The 26549-nt window shown below is 35.7% G+C and overlaps 1 protein-coding gene across 1 annotated transcript in view; it reads left to right on the forward strand.

Annotated features, from left to right (window-relative positions):
- Window positions 1-26549, forward strand: part of chrdl2 (chordin-like 2) — a 72254-nt gene that overhangs the window by 18991 nt on the left and 26714 nt on the right. Inside the window, exons 5-9 of the mRNA XM_039745633.1 lie at window positions 4492-4585; window positions 10682-10755; window positions 12854-13022; window positions 14297-14491; window positions 15919-16080. Of these exons, the coding sequence (XP_039601567.1) occupies window positions 4492-4585; window positions 10682-10755; window positions 12854-13022; window positions 14297-14491; window positions 15919-16080 (694 nt within the window). The remainder of the gene's footprint in view (window positions 1-4491; window positions 4586-10681; window positions 10756-12853; window positions 13023-14296; window positions 14492-15918; window positions 16081-26549) is intronic.

Consider the following 26549-nt stretch of genomic DNA (forward strand, 5'->3'; position numbering starts at 1 on the left):
ATCCAGGGTGTATTTCACAGATATTAATTCCCTTCTGTACAAACTGCATAATTACTCTTCAGGATTATTGACATTTTATGAGAGTTGCTAAGTTGTAAATTATTTATTAAGAAAATTACTCAGAAATAAAACTTTAATAAATTGTTTTTATAATACTGGATTACTACTATAATTATTTTAAATTATTTTATATATTAATTAGAACCCATTTAGATTTATTAAAACTGATACTGATTTGTTTGTTTTTCATACTATCCGCCAATATAATTAATTTCACTTTAAAAAGAAATTTGATAGCACGCAAATATTTTTTAAGCAAAATATTTCTGAATTAATGAAACACAAAATCAAAGCGCAATAGTGACAATGCAGATTATACCGTATTTACCCCATTAATAAGTAGTCATAATATAAAAATTGCCCTATTTTAAGGAACAACAAGGTTTCAAGACAGATAATGAACCAAACTATTGATTTAAATTGTATAAAAGCAGACTGTAATAAAAGTATGTACTTTGTTGGGAGTAAACTACGCACTAAAGCCAATCACGTAGTTTGTATGTGTATATAACTAAGTGCTCAGTCAAGTTCCACAATATAAGCAGATGGCTCTTTTTAATAAACATCAGCATTTATTGCCAGTAAGTCTGCTGCTCCTCTTTTCCATAACATCAAGGGCTGCACTAAATTAATTTTTGCTGCTCCTGTAAGGTGTAGAGAGCTATGCCAGCGAATTGCAGACAAATGCCAAGAAAAGTTTTTCTAACTTAGCAAAATGGATAAGAAGATGCTTCAGTTTGGATGGAGCCACTATGGCTGCTTTGTGGATGACAGAAACACATCAATTCCAATTAACCAGCAGAATTTAGAGGGACAGGAAATGCTCTCACATCACTATCAAAGTGACTATTGCAGTAGCATGAAAGTGCAAACATACAGTATTTGTTACATAAAGCAATAGTTTGGTAGGAATATGTTTCTGTTGTGCCATTTCTATGTACGGAACTACAAGGCCTGAAACCTTCAGTGCCATTTGCAGGATTGTTTTGGGGGAGGCTTTCCTGAATGCATTACCTTTGGTTTGGACAAAGATTCACAAAAATGCAAGTAGAAGCATTTGTTCTATTATAAAATTGAACACACCTTCCAACCTTTGAATTTGCTCAGTGGAGTTTTCTTACGCATGTTCAAAGTGAACGTCTACAAACCATGAACTTTTTGCATGCTTGGTGTTTAGTTTTATCCAGGTTTAGACACCCCTTAAAATGTGCTCACATTTTCTTATTAAAGCATAGGAACATTTTACTGCTCAAAGGTTGATCTTTGATAGTGCATAAGACTTAAAAGAGATTCTCATTTATGTTTCATTTAAGAATCAGCTTTGTCACAGATGTTTCTCCTAAATTTCTTGGAAGAAACAGATTTAAACATAAAGGAGACATGAGATACAACTGAGGTAAAGGAGTCAAACTTGAGATTTTGTTTTAAAAAGCTTGGTTTATTTTGTACAATCTCTTTCTAGTGTTGTTTTAATCTCTTTCAAGACTTCACATTTTAAATGTATTATTGGATTGATGCCTTTCTCCAAGGTGGCTTCCAACGTTTGAGATACGATTTGTTAAGTTTCTTTTGTTTTTCCAATTGAATCACAGGCAGATGAAGTGATTAGCACATGACTGTAAAGTGTCAGTAGTGGGATTACAGAATGAGTATGATCTAATTGGAGAACAGCAATATAAATTAGGGCAACTAGCAGTATTATTCAGAAGCAATGACAATAGTTTTGTAATCATACTAAAGTGTTTTATTACCACAAATAACTGTCCATACATTTCAACATACAATACTTAGCACAAGATGTAAATATTTTCAACTTACAAAAAAAAAATGTTAAAACACCACTTGGAGAATCTGAGCCCATTGTGTGACTTTTTTGAGACCTCGGCTGAAACATAAGAGGAGACACATATGAGAATACCAGGGTATTTTGTCTCAGGAGGAAAACCTGAGAAGCATGAGACAAAAGCATTTTATTTCTTTCTGATCTCATTGCTGTCTAGGAGAAACCAAAAGATATTAAGGAGATCTCTTTTTTGATTTTTCATTCCTATGGGAAAACATCATGGCTGCACTTCATTCAAATAATGATCAGGTATACCATAATTTGCTAAGGTTCAATGTTTCTTTTTAAAAACCTTAAGACTTGACACTCTTGATAAGGTTGATTTATCATGTACACCAAATGTTAACTGTTTTTATGTACAAATATACGAATACAGCACAATGTAATAAACTGTAATGCTTGCTGTTATTAATGAAAGTACTGTAATAAGCGGAGACCAGAGACGTGGAAAGGTTTGGGGCAGCCACCCGTTTAATTCGGTTTCCCGGCTGCAAAAGTCTTTGAGGCATTGTAATAGTAAGTACATCAACAGAGTCCAAAACAGAACTACCTGCCTAAGCAAAGGCAGTGAGCTTTATAGCACAGAGGACGGAAATGATGTCGTCCTCTGGGCCGGAACTGGAAGTGACATCATCCTTGGGGCCGGAACCGGAAGTGACCTCATCCTTGGGGCCGGAACTGGAAGTGACATCATCCTTGGGCCCGGAAACCGGAAGTGACCTCATCCTTGGGGCCGGAACCGGAAGTGATGTGTCCTTCCTGGCGGCTCCTGGTGGGATTTCCCGGGTAAGACCTGCAGAGAACTCAGAAAGAGCGTCAGCGTACCCCGCCCCCCCCGGGCAGATGTATAAACAGTATTGTCTAAGCCCTTCAGCTGCTTCCCATGCACACGTGTGTGACAGTACATAAGCTCAAGATTGGGAGGAGGGGTTTGTTTGATTAATAGCCAAGATATATTGCATGATTTATTAATCATTTGTTGAAGCCAGAAAGAACATTGCAACTATTTTGACAAGAACAGGCCTATCGGCCCAATGTAGATCATCAATCCTATCCATGTTATTTCACCAACATTACATCTAGTCAAGCTTTGAAGGTTCCTCAAGTCCTACTGTCTACCATACCGCTGTGTTTATAATTCTCTGTGTGAAGAAAAACTTTTGAATGTTTCAGTGAAATTTACCCTAAATCAATTATACATGTTTGTCCCTGTGAAGAGCTCATCTCAGATCCACAGAATGAATTCCCTTCTTAGCTTTGTACACTTTAATCATATGAACACTTACTCTTTGTTTTCTTAAACTAAGAAGGTTCAGCTCCTTCAATCTCTCCTCATTGCTCATGTATTGCAGTCTAGTTGCTCTTGTCTGGACCTTTCCTAGAGCTGCTATGTCTTTTTTGTATTATGGAGACCAAAACTGCACTCAGTATGTCAGATTAGGCCCCACCTGTAAACTGTATATAGCTAAAGCATAACCGCTATTGAGTTGTACTCCACATATCACGTTATTTGACCTAATATCCAATTAGCCTTCCTAGTTGCTTCTGTACACTGTCTATAACACTTGAACATTAGAGACAAGAACAGGCTATTTATCCAAACAAGTTTGTCCACCCTGTTTCTTCTAAATTGTCCAGCATAACATCACATTGAGATTTAGTTACCACTTGGTAATTAATTTCATGTGTCTGTGGTTCTCTGCATGAAGAAAAAATTTCTAACATTTCTGGGGAATCTGCCCTTTCCAAGTTTCAATGCCCTTGTTTTTGTTGTCCAGTTTTATTTTAAAAAGTAATATATGTTATTTTTAAAGTATCTTTCTGCATCCACACCACTAATTCTTTTCATAATTTTAAAAACTCGAATCATGTCACTTTTTCAATTCTGTTTGTTTACACTGAAGAGGTTCGGCTTCTTCAATCTTCCCTCATAGCTCATACCACTCAGTTCTGTAATCAGCCTATTAACTGTTCTCTGGACTTTCTCTAGTGCCGCTATGTATTTTGAAGAGCAACTAGGCTGAAGAGTTACTACACAGTACGTGTCCTTGGTTTTTCTCATAAGCTGTACTTTTATGGTTCAAACCACCCATTGTATATTCAAATCTATAATTTTTATTTAATATGTGTAATAGTTTATATTCACTTAAATGTCACGTGCTTCAAATTTGCCTTTCCTACTATAAAAATGCAGCAATCCTAAATGATATGCCATTCCAGCTAGTTTAGTAGCTTGTTATTTAAATATGTTCTTATCAGATTGAATGGAAGATTTCAGAATTTTTATACTTTTCTTGTGTGGGTGTTGCTTTCGTATAAAAATACCAGTTTTATTCCACTGACTTACAACAGATCAATCAAGTTAGACTTTCTACAGTTCTATAATGTTAAAATGTGGGCAGTTTTGTTTTTGTGCATTTTGCAATAAGCTGTTCTCCTGACTTTGGCATTTCCCTGCTTTATCTACACCAGTTCCCAGTGACTCTTAATTTAAAAACTGAGTAAGGAAAAGGATGGATAGATATGTTAAACTTTAATCTTGATCTTGAGCTGCAAAATGATTTTACATTTTATGTAATTATTTTCAGAATGGAAATATTTTCTGTGGTCTGAAGACTTGCTTGACGCTGACTTGTGCCACACCAGTTTCTGTACCAGATACTTGCTGCCAAGTTTGTAAAGGTTTTTATCCATTTAAATAACTTAGCTATTTTAAAAAATGCATTCCTTGGTTCAACTTTATCTCTTTCATAATTATCATTTTATATTTAGTATCTTCAGAATGTATTTGCCTCCTTGTTGAATCCAAGACATTAGTCCCCTTGACAACTTAAAGATTGTAGATCACCAATGATCCTTCCCCATTGCATTAAATATTAAGCAAATGAATGAACAGACATCCCTAAATCCATACAGGTAAAGGGGAATGGAGAAGACTCAAAAGGATTCATTCTTGACATAGGCAATTCCACAGGGTATACATTCTGCTATTGAAAAAAGTCAAAGGACTAGGTAGAAAAAGATGTAGTTCTCACTTGTTGGAAGCATTACTTTTAGTAAATTAATCTGTTTTACATTTTTTAAACATTATTTAGTAAGATGGGAGCAGTAAAACATATTTACAATTTTTTAAGAAGTCACCCAATATATGAGTATATACTGTATGTATATATGTAATATATATACATATAGTAGTGTTAGTGAAGCCTTTACAGTTAATATTAATGTTTCATTTTTTTCATTGAACACATCCATTAATCTTTTACTGTGTTTACAGAGAAAATCATGTGAACAAATTTTCTAATAACAGCAGCTATTGTTTTCTTTTATTTCTGCTGATTACTTTGTACACAGGCTTTGAGGTGTCCCTCCATTTTCTGGTTCTGTTTCAACTCAAACATATGTTTATTGCTGTTGTGCATGATATACTTGCTTTAGGTCACATCACAACATTCAAACAGGGCAGAGTTTAGGACTTTGACTCATTCATTCCAAAATCATAATACACTGATGAGGCAAAATATTATGACCATTCACATGTGAAGTGAATGACGTTGATTATCCTACAACAATGGCATATGAGAAGTTTAGGGATAAAAGATGGTAAGCTGACATTAGCTACTTGTGGTCAGCTTGGTAAATACAACAGATATCTGCAAGTGTAAAGACCTGAATTACTTTGATAAGTGCCTAATCATTATGGCCAAGCGTGTCAAAGTATTTCTAAAATGGTAAGGCTTATAGGGTTCTCACAGTCAATCGTGGTGAGTATCTACCCATAGTGATCTGAGGTGGGAAAAATGGAGGGTGTTTGGCTGGCTAAGACACATCATTATGAGAGCTCAATGAAGGCCACCCCATCAAGTATGATCCAACAGAAGGTCTACTGTTGTACAAATCGCAGCTACTTTTAATGATAGTTATGGAACTAATGTGTCATGACATAAGGAACAACATAAGAACATAATAAATTTGACAAATTAGAGGAGACCGTTGAGTCCATTTGTCGCTTATTTATTTAGCTAGTAGATATGTTGTCCCAATATCTCATCCAGATATCTCTTAAAGGTTGTTAAGGTTTCTCCTTTAACACTAGAATTACCAGAGCCTACGAAAAAACTTAAATAAGGGCCCACCTTAAATCCCTTTGCACCTCTCCGTCAGCCTCTTTTGTCTTCTACATGTGTCGATAAGCCCAAGCAGCTTTACAACAGTCTACAACAATCTGTGTACACACATTGTTAAAAATGAAATGTTTTTCATGTTTTAGTAATAAATAACAAAATGTAGACATGAACTGTATAATGTGTGAAGGCTGATGGCCAAATATCAAATAAACACTTTCATAAAAGCTGCAAATACAATATGACAGCTTCCGTGGTGTAGCGGTAAGATCCGCTAACTTATAATCCGGAGGTTGTGAGTTCAAAACCGGCTCCACAGCAAATTTACCGTTTAGAGTAGTGAGCTGCTCTTATTGTTAATATTATACAATAAAAACATACATTTGATTTGTGTCCGTAACAGCCGGTATAAATTTATAGTACTTGTAAAAGTTAGTGTTTTTTTTTCACTTTTATTCTCTCAGTCACGATGATGATTCTTAAAAGAAAAGGATTCTTAAAAGATAAAGCAAAAGAGGATGCAACATCAACAAGCTTCTGTTCCAAGACCGCCGATTCCCCAGCTCCTTCAGTGTAATAGTAGCCACAGCGCAGAGAGAAGTGTGTACATTGCAACAGGTACACATGTTGTAAATGTAGAAAGGACGGCCCTTGGGTGTGAGGGAACTGTTAACATTTGAATCTGATTTTTGCTTATAGCGCAGAACTGACCTCTCTGTACTATTCTTTCCTCTGCATGTCCTGGAGTACAAAAGAAACACCCCAATGCACCCAAAAGTGGACACTGTCAAGATCGAAAAAAAAAAAAAGTGCAAGAAGGCATGTGAATGAATATGAATAATGTTACATCTGTGTCACAATGTTTTCCAAAATGTACTATACATGTCATAAAATGAGTTATTCCAAATATCATATATACATATGTCTCTGTTTTTTGTCAGTGCAGCTTTGACATCATGGACTATAAGGTGCATACTAAATCAGCGTGAGCAGGAACACTCAATAAAACTGAATAAAAAAAAATTCAAGTGACGGTGAGATACGAAGAAGGTAGATTCACCAACATTTGTGTGTCAGCTTTTATCCCTCCAGATCATAGAATTTCCAGTTCCATTGTCTCAAAACACCACTCAGATCTACAGTTATTCCCAATATAAAAAGTAACAGCGTCAGATATGGCGGGGGTGTGCTGTTGTATCGTGATCATGACTGAGAGAATAAAAGTGAAAAAAAAGTTAACTTTTATAAGTACTATAAATTTACACTGGCTGTTACAGACACAAATCAAATGTATGTTTTTATTGTATAATAATAACAATAACAGCAGCTCACTACTCAAAACGGTAAATTTGCTGGGGAGCGAGCTTCAAACTCATGACCTCTGGATTATAAGTTAGTGGATCTTACCGCTATACCACAGAAGCTGTCATATTGCATTTGTACCTTTTGTGAAAGTGTTTATTTGATATTTGGCCATCAGCCTTCACACATTATACAGTTCATGTCTACATTTTGTTATTTATTACTAAAACATGAAAAACGTTTCTGTTTTAACAATGTGTTTACATAGATTGCTGTAGACACAAAATACACATCAAATTATTTCCTCTTACAATACTGGGTAGCTCACTCCCAGATAATCAGTCAAGGCAGGAACTGGGAGAACTTCTTGCCCGTTCTGCGGTGGTGGGGGGGATGGTATAGCAGGGTGCATGCTGCATGGTCTTATCGACACATTTAGAAGACAAAAGACGCTAGAGGAGAGGTGGAAAGGGATTTAAGGTTGCCCGGATTTATGAGTTTTTTCATTGGCTCTGGTAATTCTAGTGTTAACTACATATGTCAGTAGTTTCTTCCACATTCCCAGAAATCTGTGTATAAAAGAATGCTTCCTTTTACTTCAGTCCTAAATGCTTTTCCCTTATACACATAAAGTGTATCAAACCCTGCTGCATATGCGACTGCATAGCTGCAGGCCAAACAGAGTGCCAGTGCCAGCTCCTGTCCACCATCTACCTACCTATAATGAGAACAGGAATATCAGAAGACATTGTACAAAGAAGACAATCTGGTGGAGCGAATGTGATGCTTTGTGCAAAGATCTACTGAGAAACCCTGGGTCCAGGTATTCATGTGGTTGTTAATTTGACACATACCTTCTACCTAAACGATCTCCCTTGGGAAATGGCATCTTTCAGCAAGGTAATGCACCCTGCAGCACTTTGTGTATTGTTTGGGAATTGTTTAAGGAACATGATGGATTGTTTAAGAAGTTGACCTGATCTCCACTTCTCCAGATCTGAACCCAACAAAGCATCTGAGGGATATGTTGGAGTAACACCTCACAACATACAGGAGTCAGAGGATAAACTGCTAACATTCTGGTGCCAGATACCACAATAAAATGTCAAAGGTCTTGTAGAGCCCATGCCTCAGTTAGTCGGAGCAGTTTTGGTGGAGACAACAGTATAATAGTCAGGTGGTCATTATATTTATCTCATCAGTGTATATTGTTTGTTTAAAGATTCTGCTGAAGGGTTTACATTTTGTCATTAATATTATTTTAGCACTTCATAATTCATATTCTGCTATTTGTCATCTGTTAGATAAAAATATAAACATCCTGTATTTGAATTTGTTCCCCAAATGCCCTAAGTAACTGCAGGCTGTCCAGATATTAAGATTGTATAGCAGCTGAAAACCCCTGCCATGCTTCTGGGTTGAAATTATATTTTTTTGTTGGAATGCAGTATTTTGTTTTTAACAAATTATAATGTTTTTTATTAGGAAAAAGCTTCTTAATTGTCTCATCTGTCATACAGCACTTTCTTAAAAAAGACTTAAGGATTAGCCATATTGATCTGTGACAAATCTCAGGATGCTGGCAATGTTCTTCTAAGAGCAGTTGCCTTCTCTTTTGTAACTATCCAGCCACACCACTTATTAAATTATTTTCATACAGTGGATTCTTTAACAGCAACATTAGTCAGTTTTAGAAAAGCCTACACATCATTTATCATTGTACTATGGATTTGGGCAGAGTGTTGTAAGATGATTACTCTTAGGAACAGTTAAAATGATGTTGAATTAGATCCATTTATACACTATGTATCTGAATATGTACTGACAGAAAGAAGAATCTTTGGAAAGTATTTCCATTCTCATACCTGTTAGACAACCTATTTTCTAAGATTTCCTTTTGATAGAGGTACTTGTAAAGTTTTTTTTACTAACACTAAGCAAATACTATTAGTGACAGGCCATATTAATTTTTTCCCTTTTTTATGGGAATGTCCCCTCTAACTTGCTCTTGATCATTATTTATTTGATGGAGACATGTAACTCCTATTACCTACTAAACAGAGCTGAATAACTTCAGTTGTTTTCCAATAAGTTTGGATCAGTATGTTCAAAAAAGATGTGAAAATGCAATTTTCTGTGGGATATTCATTCAATAAGATAATCTTTACATATTATTAAAACTATGATGTACACCATTTTTTATATATATATATATATATATATATATATATATATATATATATATATATATATATATATATATATATACACACTGGATATATATATATATACATATATATCAGTTATACTATATTAAATATACAGGGGATGGGATTCATATTTATTACAGTGGACATCTATTCCTGGTGACCCTTTTAGAAAAGTATTCTTTATCCCAAGTTTCTGGGCTGCTTGCCCTTCGGTGTTCTGAGTAGGACCCCAGCATTCTCTTTCTTAGCATTCTTACCATTCCTTTATAAATAATGCAAAACAGATCTGACCACTTTATAGAACAATAAATACACCTAGCACTTCTTCCCCATATTCACCCTCCATTGGATACAGTGTAATGTCTTCGTCTCCCCCAGTAGTGCCATGCCACCGTTTTATACATTTATCACCAGGATTTGATTAAGTGTTCCAGTAACCATATAGTAAGAGTTCTATTTTAAGGCAAGATGACAGGACTGAAACACACCCCACAATAATGTAATGTGGTGTTCCTTTGTGGTACTCTGTGTGCCATTCTCTTTATTGAGGATCCCTCTTATCTAGCCTTAGAATTTTAGAACTTTTCATCTCCAGGCTTTGGTGATGTCCTTGGGGCATGTTGTTCTTGACAGTGAGGGATTCTGATATGTGTAGTACAGTATGTAGTGAAAAGACAAGAGCATCTTCATTTATCCATTCATTTTTCTGAACATGCTTTTTTCCAGTGTATGATTGTGAGGAGCTGGTACTGCATCAGGTGCAAGGCAGGAACCAACTCTGCATGGAATGTTAGTCCATCGCAGGGTACACCCACGCCTACATACATTTATAAAGGACACTTTTTGGGTTGGGGAATGAAACAAAACAACTAAAAAAAACAACAACATTTTCAGTAGAATCTATTTTGTCTTTAAGACACATAGGCTTTAATAATAAATGATCCCAACATCTGTGTTCTAATAAAACAATGACAGCATAAAGGTGCTTTATATTGAGCTACACAACAACGTAACGTGGTGAATGTACTGTATATTGTTCTGATTAAAAGTTGAATATTAGATGTACATAAGAAGTTTGTTCTAAAAGAATACTGATATGCTGGTCTGAGACCCTGTTTCTTCTGTTTTCTTTTCATTAACAGATTCTGCAGATTTGGTTGGGAATCCTAGTTATGCTTCATCAGAACTGATCCAGCCACAGCTGAACAGAGGAGTTGTATGTATTTATGCCTGATGTAGAAATTCATAAGCATCTTAAGCATGTTGAGAAGTCATTTTGGTGCTAACTCAAGTCTTGAAATCATTCAGTGCCTAACAGTGATAAAGCTGATCATATTTCATTACCATCTATATTCAACTCTCAAATGTGGAAAATATGTTTTCATGGGGTACATAAAAACTATTTCAGACCATAGGGAATAACAAGTATGAAAAACAAGTATGAAAAAAAATGTACCTTTAAACACATTGCCTGCTGGTGTCTTTGAATGTTGTGGTTTGGGGAAACAATAAGTGACCTGTAACGGAAACATTATCTAGTTATGTTGCTTGTAAAAATAGAAAGTCATGTTTTTTCAGTGCAATTTTTGGAAATTTTTTAATTTCAGTCAAACAGGTCTAGTTTAGAGGCATAGGCAGATATTTAAATTCAGCACTTAGGAGGTGGACAGCGCTTAAGCTACAGTATGTCACTATTAGGCACTAGACCACACAAGTACGTGAGATATACTGTGGATCTGTATTAGTGCCAGATCATCTTTTAAGTCAGTACCTTTTTTGTTTTGTTGCTTGATGTTTTCTTTATTAATAATGTGTAACTAATTTCATATTTACAATAATATGTTAAAAGTATCATCATAAATATAACTAAAAATATAAAGTATATAATACATTTTGCATTTACTCTTTTTTTCTCCTTTACTAGCTTATTTATTCATTTAATTAATTAATTTCTTTATTTTGCATTATTTATAGTAATACAAGATAAATCTTTAAGTTAATAATGGATAATATATAGGCCAGTGATCCTTTTGTATAACTAAAACTATAGCTGCATTTGACTAAGGACATTTAATGGCAGAACTAAAGAAAGAAGACAGACATCACAGAGATCATTTTCTTTGAAGACATTAACATAATAATAAATGAAAATGTTATAGTCTATGGCAATTTTCAAACATCCAATAAAAATGTGCAAAAGGAGTAAATGTTTTTAGAACAGGGAAATGCATGACCAGCCTTATGGAGAAAAGAAAAATAATTAAGAATCTTTATGGAGATTCAGGTTATAATGATTTACAAAGTTTTAAAACATTATAAATGCTATTTTTACTTACAGCATGTGCAGCGTCTATAAAATATTTACTCCATTTGGAAATTTCAATATGTTATTTAATTCTAAAAATATTGCATCTACATGGATTTAGATAAGGATTTTTTCTCATTGATCAATAGATAAACTGTAATCAGTGTGTGATACCACAATGTCTTCCAGAAATTAGGGTTCTAAAGATAAGATCTCAGTTGTAATCTGTGGTCCACTCGTCTTTGACAAATTGTTTAAGTTCTCTTAGGGAAAATGGAAAATATTCCCAAACTGTGAATATCAATTCTTACCACATAATGTTGATTGAAGTCCCAGGTTTTGACATTTTGTAGTTTTAAGCCTCAAGAGTGTCACTTTGGGTTATAACCCTACAGACAACTATGTTCCGAGCCTACTTGCAGGCTGTAGCAGGTTTTCTTCCATGCTTTCCAATAACTTTTTTGTATTCATAGTTCTTTCTCTTCTTACATGTCTTTCAGATCCTGGTTAGGACAAGTGCTCTCCTAGCAAAATTCTGATCCTTGAAATGCACATATTTAACTGACATTTATCTGAAGCTCCACTGAGCTGCTTACATGACTTTGAAAATATTATTTAGTTATAAGCTGAATATTGACTGAATGCACCCCTTTAATATTTTTTTCTTTAACATTATAGACTTTGATTTATATTGCCCAGTAGCAAAACAATCCATGGCATATTGTAAATTAATAAAATTAAAAAAAAATCAAAAGGATGATTCCTGTTGATTTACATAGTGGTACATTTTATACCATTGTGACTACGCCCCGAGACTGGGCAGTGTCCTGTCAAAGTTTGGTCTGGACTAGGAAAATTAAGACAATTCATTTTAAATATTTCTCCAAAACACTGTTCATGATATTTACTGAACATTAAACATTGTTTTTTTAAAGCATATGTAAACTTTCAGAATGTTAGCTATATAAGATTCATTACTAAACTTTTTTTTTATCCCATTAAATGCAAGAGACATTCACAAAACCAGTGTTTTGGAGCACAGGCCAAGGGAAAATTGGTTAAAACATCTCATTCTACAGTGAGCAATACTCCCAGAGGCATAAATTTGAAAAGTTTCATGCATAAGGGAGCAGCTGGAACAACTATGAAGATTGTTTTACAGGAAAAACACAAAAGAGGTATTTAATATATATGGCTGTCGGCATAACTGCAAACATATGATAGGTGTAAATAAAGGAGTACTGTATTTAATGATGCAAATAAACAGTGCTTAAACACCAGAAGATGTTTTGTTGAGTGCAACATTTATAAATGTCTAACTTGTAATCAACATATGTAAACCTTTAATAACCTTCAATAATATGCCAAAAAAATGAAAAAAAAAAATACCTGGAGATAAACGTTTGATACAGTACTGCTTTGCTATTTCAATTGCATGGAAGTTCCACATAAAACGGTGAAAATCTATTCATTACAAAATATTGAAACATTGTTTTTAGCTTTTTGTATTTTTGTTATGGGTATGTTTTTGGCTGCACACTTACTTGATTATTAAAATTCAGTGAAGTACTTGATACGTTTTACATGAAATACATTGGCAGTCCGTCCATATGCTGCTTAAATTCTTCTCCCTACCAACTTTCTGAAGTCTTCAAGAAATAATTGACATTAGAGCACATAGTAAGGCCTTTATTGTGTGTATTTTAATAAATGGCTCACAGCCCACAATGATTTAATTATGAAACAGGATTATGGTGATCCTGATGGACATGTTGCTCTAAATTGCCTCTCAGCTTTCATTTTAGGTGTCAGAAATGCATCTACTGTTATTGTTATGTCTCTCTGTCCACAAAAAACAATTCAGCTTCCATCTGTCTGGTTGAAATTTAACACTCTTATTCTTCAAGGACTTGTCAAAAAATTAAATTGTATTGATGTATCGGAAATAGTGCATTATGTACAAAGTTCCAAAATTTCAAAAACTCCAGTTGAAAACCATTGGTCTCCCAATTTAGTACACAAATGGGAAGAACATGCAAACTCCAAGCAGGCATACATACACTTTGAGCTGTGGGGCAGTAGAGCTGACACTTCTGTGTTGAGCAGTTTTATACTTTAATGGTATATGTTTGCACTTCTGAAAATCAGTACATTCAAGGTAAGTAGGAATTGATGAGCTTTGAGGGACTGAATGGCCTATTCTCATTAAAACTGTTTTATATTCTCTCATACATAATGTCTTGACTAATCCTATAATTATGAGCATATTTTCATAACTCCCGTTTAATATTTTCCTACAAAAAGCTTCACTGGAGAAGATGTGTGGTGTTATTACTGACTTGGCGGGTAACAGTGTTAATGTTTTTTGTAGATTACAAGCTGACCTTTTTTCAAACACTCAATTTTCTGATTTTATCAGTATTTCAAAAATGTAATGTCTTCTTCTCTTTAGCATGCACATACAGTGGAAAAACATACTCCCATGGAGAGGTGTGGCATCCAGTACTGCGGCCTCACAGAATCTTGGAATGTATTTTGTGCACATGTAAAGATGGCACACAGGAGTGCAAAAAGATGGCATGTCCAAGTGAATATCCATGCGAGTACCCAGTGAAAATTGAAGGAAAGTGCTGCAAGACCTGCCCAGGTAATGGAAATTTGGTAATATTCAAAATTTAGAATAAAGTATATTTTATTGGATTGTTTCAGCTGTATAAATAAGATAGATAGATAGAACTTTATTTGTCACCAGGGGGATATTTGGCTTTTTACAGACTTACACCAAGCTGCTCAATGTTCACTTGTGATGAGGTCAAAGGTAATTCTTCCCAGAATGAAACAAATATTAATGTATAGTATACTATATGACCACTAGGGGGTGTTGCAGCACCCCAAACCCTAGACACAACTGCACAGACACAACTCCTGGGTGCAAATAAAGATTTATTTATACAAAGAGCTTACAAAAGGCTTTTTATAATTATTAATACAAGCACAGTTCTTTTTTTCTTTCTCTTTCAACTCCTTCAGGTACAAGCTTTGTCCACTTCCTCCTAACTCCAACTCACCTAGATGAGGTTGAGTGGCTTCTTTTATCTTGGAACCAGGAGTACTTCCGGTGCTAGGGTATGGCCTGTTGGATGTACTTCCAGGTCAAACAGAAGCCCCACAAAGTAGGGATCATGGATCCTACCAGTATCCTCTGGCAGAACCCATGGAACACGATAAGGCTGCCTCATGGGACTACAGTTCCCAGCATGCCTTGTGGAAGTCCGTTCAGGTAGTGTTGCCCAGGGATGCTACCACCTAGCATATTGGGGAATCAGTGGTCCTGATAGGCTGTCTCCCCCTGTCCAAGCATCACACCCTTTGTGCCATCCATCACAACTATTACTGAAACATTGAACTCCTATATAAATGAGTTAGGACAGCAGGACACAAAGGTTAAGTGTAGAATTTATTTTTTTAAACAACTCAACCTTGTACTGTATATTAAACATTATTATAATAATATATAAGGGCGACAATCTTAGTGTTAATTCTGGTTTAGTACTTTGTTTTAAGAAAGTTCAAATTCTACTGTAAATCTGAAGAGTGACATGGAAACTAAATTGAAGCTATTGGTGATGTAAACCGGAGAATACAGTAAGTCACAAATTGTGTCATACATTTAGCATTAAAATTTAAGTTGAAAAAAATGTAGCATACAAGAAATGCAAGTCGTATAATAACAATCCATCCATTCATTAATGAATCCGGTTAATCAGATAAAATGAGTTATTTCGATCCCAACATCACTGAGTAACAACTAGAAACAAACCCTGTATGGTACTGCAGTTCATTGCACCTTCAAACATGTCCAATTTAAAGCTGTCAATGGATTTAAGAAACACGCTTATTGGCTGTGCATGAAGACATGAGTAATCAAAAAGCAAACATTACAAGCACAGATGCAATTGGCAAACATCTGGCTTAGGATTCAAACCCGGTATTATGGTGCTATAATCCAGAAAAAAAAATTAATCTTAGTTAACTTATAAATTAGTAATTTTTTAATATATTTCTTTCCTATAGAATTGAAAGAGGAAGATAGCAAAACACAGTGCCCACTTGATGATATCAATAGCTTGCTGGTATACAAAGATGAATCAACGTACCTAAATGGTATGAAAAAGATTGCCATTGAGAAAGAAGGCAGCGAAGAGATTGAGGTTTTCATCTGGAAGACAGGAGAAGGTAAAATCTGTTATATTCCCAGACATTTCAGAGACCATTGCAGCTGTTATTCAAATCAGTCTTGTTTTTTTCAAATTTCTAAATGTATTTAATATATCTTTGTATTAATGAAACCAGGAAACATAAGAAATAAGAGCTTAAAACAATGTGAAAGAAGACTGTAGATAGAATTATATAAATGTGAGGCATACAGATAAGAATGAGGTCAGAACAAAGAACTAGAAAAAGCTATGTAGGAAAATTTTTTATAGTAAAAATATAATAAAAAACACAGACACGATTTTGTCCTGGACCCCATTCCCAATGTCTAAGCTTCCTTTTGGTATTGGATTACAGACTGACTCAATTATTACTGGATATATGTTAGCTTTGTGCCACATTTATGACCTTTTGAAACTTAGGTATTTTGTATTTCTGCCATTTTGAATGTTTGTCTTTTTTAAATTTGGTATTAGTACTTTTTTATCCAATCTGCTCATTAAATTTTTTGACTGGCTTTATTTTTAAATAAATAAATAAATAAATAAATACTTAAATATATTTTAAAATCATGTTCTTGAGCTACAAAGGTTTTTCATGAATGTTTTTCTCACATTTTACAGTTTGCATGGCAAATCATAACCTCTGGAATCTTTTAAAATCCTTTTGTTTTGTGTTCATCGCTGTTTTATGTTGTCATGCTCTTTAGCAGCTAGTCTGTTTAGGCAGGTGCTCACTCCTGTTGTTTTATCATAGATAATGCTTTGCCTTACACCCTGATGCTATACCTAACATTCTTTGGTATGTGGTAGCATTTACTCCAAATAGTAGTATTATATAGCACCTTCACCAGCTGTAGGAATCTCCCTCAACCCTATTTAAGGTCTCTGCTGCTTTAAAAGCCTTTTCTGAAGCGTGAATTATTGTATTTTTTACTATTGTTATTTGTTTCATTCTTAGCTTTCATTAATGTTTTTTTCTGGCAGTTTGAATATTTGTACTTGTTACTAGTTTTTGTTTTTAAATCATTGATGTGGCTTTGTTCAGTTTTGATTTGCCTCTTTAGGCTGACGTTTCATTCCCTTTTGCTCTTGTTTTGCTTTCTTTTACGTGTTTACTGTGGTAAAATATAGCAAGTTGAATGTCTATATTTTATTACATAATAAGTAATTTAATTATTACAACTTTATTCCACAGTGTGCTATGGATGTTTTCAGAGTTAAAATTAGTGATGTCACTCATTCCCATTCCCCTGTTGTTGTGTTCATGTTCATTTTCAGTTAAAAGAGAAACATGAATTCACTTTTTATTTCATGACTGATTTGTGCAAAGCAGTGTTGCCAACTCGTCAGTAAGGAAAGTAGCTATTGGCTGTCGTAGAAGTCGCTAGAAGTCGCTAGATCATCACGTAATTTGCATAATGCACGCTGCACATGCAAGTTATTTGCAAATTCAGAAACCGAAAGTAAGAGACAATTCTGTCATATGGCTTTCATAAAGTTACGTGACACTTATTTGAAGCTTGAAATAAATGGCAGTTTGTTTTGTGTGAAACTATTGTAATGCTTTGCCTTTTGTGTATGTTTCTGAGTTGACATGTGTTTTTTTATATCGCAAAGTTTGGCATAAAAATCAGTCTTGCAATACAGGCAGTATGCCCGTGTATTATCTCCAATAAAAGGCTTCAACCATCCTTTGAATTCGGGATTTGATTCCCACTCCTTTCTGAATTTCTGAGAGTATAGTTTTGACTTAGACATGATGAACTAGCGAGCTATATGTTTATGCTAAAGTCACAGAGAAGCACACACACAGTGGATGAGGTAAGTAATGAGGCTGTTTGAGTCAAATGCAGCGATTTATTCTTGTGCAGCAATTTATTTTAGACAAAGAACATTTTTTAATATGCATCGGAACAGGATATTTTTAATTTACATCCCGCTTACAAGCCAGGGCGGGATCACTTAATGGCGGATTCGTGCATGGGCAATTCATTTGTAGTTGAGACTCGTAGGAGTGAGCATCTCCTGCTGTAACTGCAGCTGGGGGGGGGGACTCCTGCGAGAGGACGGGCCTGTCTGTGAGTGCTTTGGGACAGGGGAGGGGCCGGCAGCGGCAGCGGCTCTGGCAAGTTGAGAAGAGTCAGTACAGGCACATCAGAGTCTCCAAAAGTCTCCAGTAACACAAGAAAAAGTCACCAGATTTGTCGCTAGTTGCTTTTTAAAAAAATTGTCGCTAGAGGGATTTGAAAAGTCGCTAAATATAGCGACAAAGTCGCTAAGTTGGCAACACTGGTGCAAAGAACTGAACTCATTATTGGTTTTTTTATATAAAGAAATTAAATTGAGGGCCAATGTTAAATCACAATTTGGTAAATACAGGTTAACAAAGTAATCTCCACATGGTACTTACTTGAAAGAGCATTCAAGTGAAATTTGCCAATAGAAAGCTTTTTTTTATATAGCATGTGAATTTAACATACAATTTTCTGAAGCATGGTATATAGATTAGAGATGTTTCCTTGCGTTGTAGCAATTTGAATTTTTAATACCAGCAAGGTTGATGTTGGGAGCATGCACTGATAAGGTGTGTTGCCGTATTCACCACAAGATGGGTATTACAGTTTCCTACTCAGTTCAAAAGACATTTTAATTTTAAGTGGAAGAGTGACACTAAATCAGTTTAAGTGGGTGTACACAATTGTCCCTGAGATATCATAACTAAGACCTCACTTAATGTACTTGTTTCTTGCATATAATGCATTAAGTCTAGTTTGAGATACCTAGTATAAATCAAAATCAAAAAAATCTAAATGTAAATGTTTATTTTAATTGTAGCAATGAGACATTGTACCACGAAATTTTAGGTGCAATTTTCCAGGACAAAAAATAAAATAAACAAAACACAATTACTCAAGTTAAAACTAAAATAAAAAGGGAATAAAATAAGTACTAAAATAGTACATAACAGCAGAACAATGTTTTCCACTCATACATATGTCATATTGCACTTTTCCCTTATCCAATGTTAACTTAGAGCTGTATTGTAAACACAAGAGCGTATTATATTGTAAACATGAAGGTGCACTAGGTCAGATTGACCATTTAGCAGCATTCAGCATGGTGATGGCTGAAGGATAGAAACTGTTTCTCAGTCTATTTGTCTTAGGCTTTATGGATCTGAAACATCTGCCTGAAGGCAGGAGTTCAAACAGTGCAAGTCCTGGGTGTGATGGGTCCTAAATAATTTTCTTGATGCTTCTGAGACAACAGGAACTATGTAGTTCTTCTAATGAGTGGAGAGGACAACCGACTCTCCGCTGGGCGACCTTAATGACCCTGTTGAGCTCTTTCCTCTGTCCTACTGTGCAGCTGGAGAACCACAAACAGAGACAGTAGGCCAGGATGCTCTCTACTGTGCAGCGGTAAAAGGACACCAGGAGTTTCTCAGGGATGTTGTTCTTCCTGAGCACCCTCAAGAAGTAGAGACTCTTTTGGGCCTTCTTCACTATCTCAGCAGCATGTGTTCCCCAGGTCAAGTCCTCCCTAATGGTGACTCCCAAGAAGCGGAAGTCTGAGACCCTCCCCACACAGTCCCCGTTGATGATTAGTAGCTGGATGTTGTCTGCCTTCTTACTGAAGTCCACAATGATCTCCTTGGTCTTAGTTGTATTTAGGAGCAAGTTGTTATTCCTATACCACGTTTCCAGCCTCTCCACCTCATCCCTGTAGGCAGATTCATCCCCCCCCAGAGATGAGACCTACTACCGTGGTATCATCAGCAAACTTAACAATGGTGTTACTGTGGTGGGCAGGAATTGCAATCATGGGTGCAGGGAGTATAGAGCAGGAGGCTCAGCACACAGCCCTGTGGGGAGCCAGTGCTGAGGCTGATGGGTGTGGAGAAGTAGGGGCCCACTCTAGCCCTCTGAGTGTGATCACTCAGGAAGTCCTTGATCCAAATGCAGGTAGAGTGTGAAAGTCCTATGTCTGACAGTTTGGTCACCAGTCTGTGGGGTAAGATGGTATTAAAGGCAGAGCTGAAGTCTGTGAAGAGCAGCTGTGTGTAGCTCCCCTGCTGCTCCAGATGGGACAGAACAGCATGGAGAATAGTGGCCACAGCGTCCTCCGTAGCCCTGTTTGCTCTGTAGGCAAACTGGTGCGGATCAAGCATGGGGGGGAATGAATCACATGATGTGGTTCCTGATGATCTTCTTGAAGTACTTCATAACCACAGGGATCAGTGCAACTGGCCTGTAATCATTAAGACTGGTGATGGTGTGTTTCTTGGCCACAGACACTATGACAGAGGATTTCAGGCAGGATGGCGCAGTGGACTGAGACAGAGACTGGTTGAATATCCTGGTGAAGAACCCAGCCAGTTGGTCTGCACAGTCTTTCAGCACACGTCCTTAGATGCTGTCAGGTCCAGCTGCCTTCCGTGAGTTGACAGCCCGCAGTGTGCGTCTCATCTCGTGCTCCCCCACTGTGAAGATTCTTTTCCTTCTTTTGTTTGAATTTACTTTAGGTGGTCTTCTTTTTCCTATTATTAAGTGACATTGGATCACTGGGAATTATTGTGAACAAAAGGCAGGACCAGAAAATGGAAATGTGTCCAATAAAGCTTACAAAATGGAACGTGTCATGAAAACGAAAATGAGACAGAGCAAAATTTGTAGTTGAAGTTCAGTAAAACATACAATAAAATTACAAACCGGATTCCAAAAAAGTTGGGACACTAAACAAATTGTGAATAAAAACTGAATGCAATGATGTGGAGATGGCAAATGTCAATATTTTATTTGTAATAGAACGTAGATGACAGATCAAACGTTTAATCCGAGTAAATGTATCATTTTAAAGGAAAAATATGTTGATTCAAAATTTCACGGTGTCAACAAATCCCAAAAAAGTTGGGACAAGTAGCAATAAGAGGCTGGAAAAAGTAAATTTGAGCATAACGAAGAGCTGGAAGACCAATAAACACTAATTAGGTCAATTGGCAACATGATTGGGTATAAAAAGAGCTTCTCAGAGTGGCAGTGTCTCTCAGAAGCCAAGATGGGTAGAGGATCACCAATTCCCACAATATTGCGCAGAAAGATAGTGGAGAAATATCAGAAAGGTGTTACCCAGCGAAAAATTGCAAAGACTTTGCATCTATCATCATCAACTGTGCATAACATCATCCGAAGATTCAGAGAATCTGGAACAATCTGTGCGTAAGGGTCAAGGCCGTAAAACCATACTGGATGCCCGTGATCTCCGGGCCCTTAAACGACACTGCACCACAAACAGGAATGCTACTGTAAAGGAAATCACAGAATGGGCTCAGGAATGCTTCCAGAAACCATTGTCAGTGAACACAATCCACCGTGCCATCCGCTGTTGCCAGCTGAAACTCTACAGTGCAAAGAAGAAGCCATTTCTAAGCAAGATCCACAAGCTCAGGCGTTTCACTGGGCCAGGGATCATTTAAAATGGAGTGTGGCAAAATGGAAGACTGTTCTGTGGTCAGACGAGTCACGATTCAAGTTCTTTTGGAAATCTGGGACGCCATGTCATCCGGACCAAAGAGGACAAGCACAACCCAAGTTGTTATCAACGCTCAGTTCAGAAGCCTGCATCTCTGATGGTATGGGGTTGCATGAGTGCGTGTGGCATGGGCAGCTTGCATGTCTGGAAAGGCACCATCAATGCAGAAAAATATATTCAGGTTCTAGAACAACATATGCTCCCATCCAGACGTCATCTCTTTCAGGGAAGACCCTGCATTTTTCAACAAGATAATGCCAGACCACATTCTGCATCAATCACAACATCATGGCTGCGTAGGAGAAGGATCCGGGTACTGAAATGGCCAGTCTGCAGTCCAGATCTTTCACCTATAGAGAACATTTGGCGCATCATAAAGAGGAAGGTGCGACAAAGAAGGCCCAAGACGATTGAACAGTTAGAGGCCTGTATTAGACAAGAATGGGAGAGCATTCCTATTTCTAAACTTGAGAAACTGGTCTCCTCGGTCCCCAGACATCTGTTGAGTGTTGTAAGAAGAAGGGGAGATGCCACACAGTGGTGAAAATGGCCTTGTTCCAACTTTTTTGGGATTTGTTGACACCATGAAATTCTGAATCAACATATTTTTCCCTTAAAATGATACATTTTCTCAGTTTAAACTTTTGTTCCGTGATTTATGTTCTATTCTGAATAAAATATTAGAAGTTGGCACCTCCACATCATTGCATTCAGTTTTTATTCACGATTTGTATAGAGTCCCAACTTTTTTGGAATCCAGTTTGTAATAAAATAAAAAAAAAAAAAAATCAGTAAAGCAGCTAACTAGGACATGTTTGAGATGAAACTCAAGGAAAGCATTCTTAAAAATTTTTGAAATTTATCCACCGAGGGATGATGAATGTTGTGAATGTTGGCATACAGTATTTATATCGTAACCTATGGTGATTTGATAATTGCAATGTAACAGTTATATGAAACTGCTCGGGGTAATGTAAATAAATAATATAAGACGTTAATAAAAAGTGAATTCTTTTCAAACCAAGTAGAAATAAGAAACTAATCATTACATTAAAAAAATAAAATTACATGTGCAAACTGTTACTATTACTGTACCTATTACTGAAATAGTAGCTGTTGACTCTACAATAACACCAATGACATGTTACATAGAACAGTTCAGATTTTGCTCCTGAAGAAATTATTTCCATTAAAGTTCAAATCATATCATAATATAGTATCAATACACAATGATTTCATTCCATGGAAAAAAATTACAACTCAGCATTTATGGGTTTGTTACACTGATCTATCCATTTTACATTTCAACTTGCAAGTAAACTCTTGGGTAAGACTTCTAGTTGGTATTATAGACATTTTGTTTTTGCTGTATATTACACATCAACTTAAAATTCTCTTAAACAACGGTTACATAGCTCCTTAAAGCATATTTAATGTCAATAAAAGTATTAGCCTTGATGAAACACAGCTATGGATGTCAGTTCTTACAATATTTTATTTCCTGGAATAACTAATAATATGCTATACTATAATTATGGCAATTCGTATTGTGTCACTGGGTAGGAAATGCCTTGAACATAGGAAAGGTTGCATATAAATAAAATTATTATTATTTGAGCATGTTATGTTAATTGTGTGTAAATTGTGTGGAATTGGTGGCCCTATTTTGTTTGTTTTTTCCCTAAAGCCACACATGAAAAAGTGCAATCTATAGCTAGTTTTCATATCATTTTAAGCTATGGTTTAAGAGAACAAGTTATAGAAGCAAATGGGACATTTTCCAAAATGACTGCATCATGTGACTTATATAATGTCTTCTTTGATTTTTGCACTAATGAATGATCATATTCAGAGTATTACTGAATTTGTTAACATTTGTAAAAACATTGTGAGTAGTAATACAGCAAAAATATATATGACCTGTAACCACAAATCGTGCAAAACATATGCAGTCCATATGTGACTACCATTCACACTGCTTTTGATTAACCACTCTAGCTTTTTATAGGTTTAATACCATAAACTTTCAGAAAAGGAAAAAGAAAAATTCATAGTATCTCTACCTGTAAGCAGTAGTGGTTTTTGATACTAAGTTGGTTTTAAAAAAATGATTTAATGATTCAGAAAATATAAAGAGAGAAGTGATGCTTAGATTAAAAAGGCTATAATCAGATACATCGACAGGACTGCAAAACAGGAAGTCAGTGATTACACATTTCATTCAGGGCAGGGTCATTGGAAAGCTGGAGCCTATGTGTCATACAAATTCACATTCTAAGGATTTAACATTACCTAACCATTAAGTTATATTCAACCAAAACTGTATTCCTTTCCTGGGCAGAAGTATGATAAATGAATACCATTAAAAATTTTCCAAAGCTGTTATTAACTCTTTTTGTGCATACCCATATATGCAATTATGGGCAGTGCATTTCATTAGAATGCCAGTTTCCGCATTCTTTGAAATAAATAATGTTATTTTCTTCTTTTTTTTTTAATTTTATTGTAATCATTCCATAGAAATAAATCAATTTTTACAAAAAAAAAATAGAATGAAAACAACTTAACCCCCACCCCTAAGAAAGACAGCATGGCCAACGGAGTAAAACTTAAAGCTTGTAAACATACCTAAATTGATTAGTTTAAAAGGGCAATAGAGATGAATGGAGAAGAAAAAGAAATGCAGAAAGAATTGATTCCTCAGTGCTTTAAGAGCTTATTCTAAAATATTATTTATTAGATCCTGCCAGGTTTTGAAAAAATTCTGTACCAATCGTCTAACTGAGAATTTGATTTTTTCCAATTTCAAATAGTATAAAACTTTGGTTTCCCACTGACTTAAAAGAGGAGAGCAAGGATTCTTCCAGTTTAGCAAAATAAGTCTGCGTGCCAATAGTGTAGTGAATGCAATCAAAGTTTGTTTGTCCTTCTCCACTTTAAGCCCATCTGGAAGAACACCAAACACAGCTGTTAATGGGTTAAGAGGGATTGTGAGTCCAAGGCTGTCTGAAAGGCACTTAAAAATTTTGGTCCAAAATGAAGTTAATTTGCAGCAGGCCCAATACATGTGACCCAGTGAAGCTGGGAGTTGATTGCAGCGTTCACAGGTTGGATCTTGACCTGGGAACATTTTGGACAGTTTTAAGCAAGACAGATGAGCTCAATATATAATTTTGAGTTGAATAATTGTATGCTTTGCACATATAGAGCTCGAGTGAATTCTCTGCATTGCTACCTTCCACTCCTTTTCTGATATATTGATTAAGAGATCTTTTTCTCCATTGTCCTCTTGGATCTTTGAAAGGGAGGGACTGTAAAATAAATTTTATATTTTGCAGAGATGGTGTCTAAGTCTTCGAAATTGAGCAATATTTTTTCCAGCCTGGAGGATGTTGCAAGATGAGAAAAATCGGGCAGGTTCTGTTTAACAAAGTTCCTAATTTGAAGATAGTGAAAGAAATGTGTAGCTGGAAAGTTAAATTTGGATTTTAATTGTTCATAGGATGCAAAGATATTGTCTATATAAAGATCTCTAAGCAATCTAATCCCAAATCTTTTCCAGATATTACAAACTGCATGTTTGTGAGGGTTAAAAGAGGTGGTTTTCTTGCAGAGGTGCCACAGATAAAAGATTCTCCATCCAAAAATGCTTTCTACATTGGTTCCATATTCTGAGTGAGTGAAGCACAAATAGATTATTAGTAAAATGGTGATAACTTACATTTGTTGGGGCACAGAGCAGGGAATATAAAGAATATAAAGAAATACTGCAGGATTTTACTTTTATTGCAGACCAAGCCTGTGTCTGTTTATCTATTTGTGTCCAGGCTTGTATGTTTGCTGCCCAGTAATAAAACTGAAAGTTAGGTAGAGCCATGCCACCTTCTACCTTAGGTCTTTGTAGGGTCGCTCTTTGGATACGTGGATGTTTTGAGTTCCAAATAAATTAGGTTATTGTTGAATCTAATGGCTTAAAAAATGATTTATTGATGTATATTGGATAAAGTTATTTTCATTTATATGTTAAGCAACTGAACCCCTCCAACCAACAAAACAGATATGAAATATATTTAAATTGTAAATTGTTATGAGACAATTAGTATCTAGAGATAACTGAGTTAAATGAAAGACCTCAAGCATAATGCTGTGCGTAGAATTCACACTAAAACATGGCATATGGACAAAAGTGGAAATGTGTGTACAGCCAAAAAAATTCAGATGCACAAAACTGTCTGTACACCAACTCCCACGCTCTTGTTCTATATAAATCCTGGTGCACACATCTGCCGCCCCACCTCCTCCCATAATTTTGCATATTTTAATATGCAAATCAATATAAATAGCCCCTTAGGTTTAGCGTTCTGTAAAAAAACAATGGCAAAAGCACAGGGAAAATGGAAGAATTTCAGCAAATACCAAGTAGAGGCAAGGAGAAACATACTATTTGATGGTTTAAGCAGTGGTATAAACAACAAAAGAAAGTTGATCTAGTGACAGAGCTTTGGAGAAACTCGAAAGTCCAAGTTCAGAAACTCGCACACTGCCCGAAGTAAAAAAGAAGTGGTCAGATATCAAAGTCGCTGTAAAAAGGTGAGTCATTGCCCTCTATCTGAGTAATATGGAAGCATATTAGGGTACAGAGAAAAGAAAAAAATAGAAAAAAAGTTCAAAATGTCCACTTCAATCTCAGTTTATTTTGTCATTAAAGTAGAACATCGTAAACTTCATCTTAAAATCGTTTAATTTACTAGTTTTTCTCAAATCTCATAGTAACTCAAATAGCACGTTATTCTATGTGTTCTTCTACCTGTATGTACTCTGTGTGTGAATTACTACTTGCTTGTTATTAAATGGGCTTTCTCTTAAGCCGACAGGACACACATTACACACACACACATTACATTCATGATATTACAACTCTGCGAACAATTTAAATACTAAGATGTATACTTGATA

This window comes from Polypterus senegalus, chromosome 2 (assembly GCF_016835505.1).
Source record: "Polypterus senegalus isolate Bchr_013 chromosome 2, ASM1683550v1, whole genome shotgun sequence".
NCBI lineage: Eukaryota > Metazoa > Chordata > Cladistia > Polypteriformes > Polypteridae > Polypterus > Polypterus senegalus.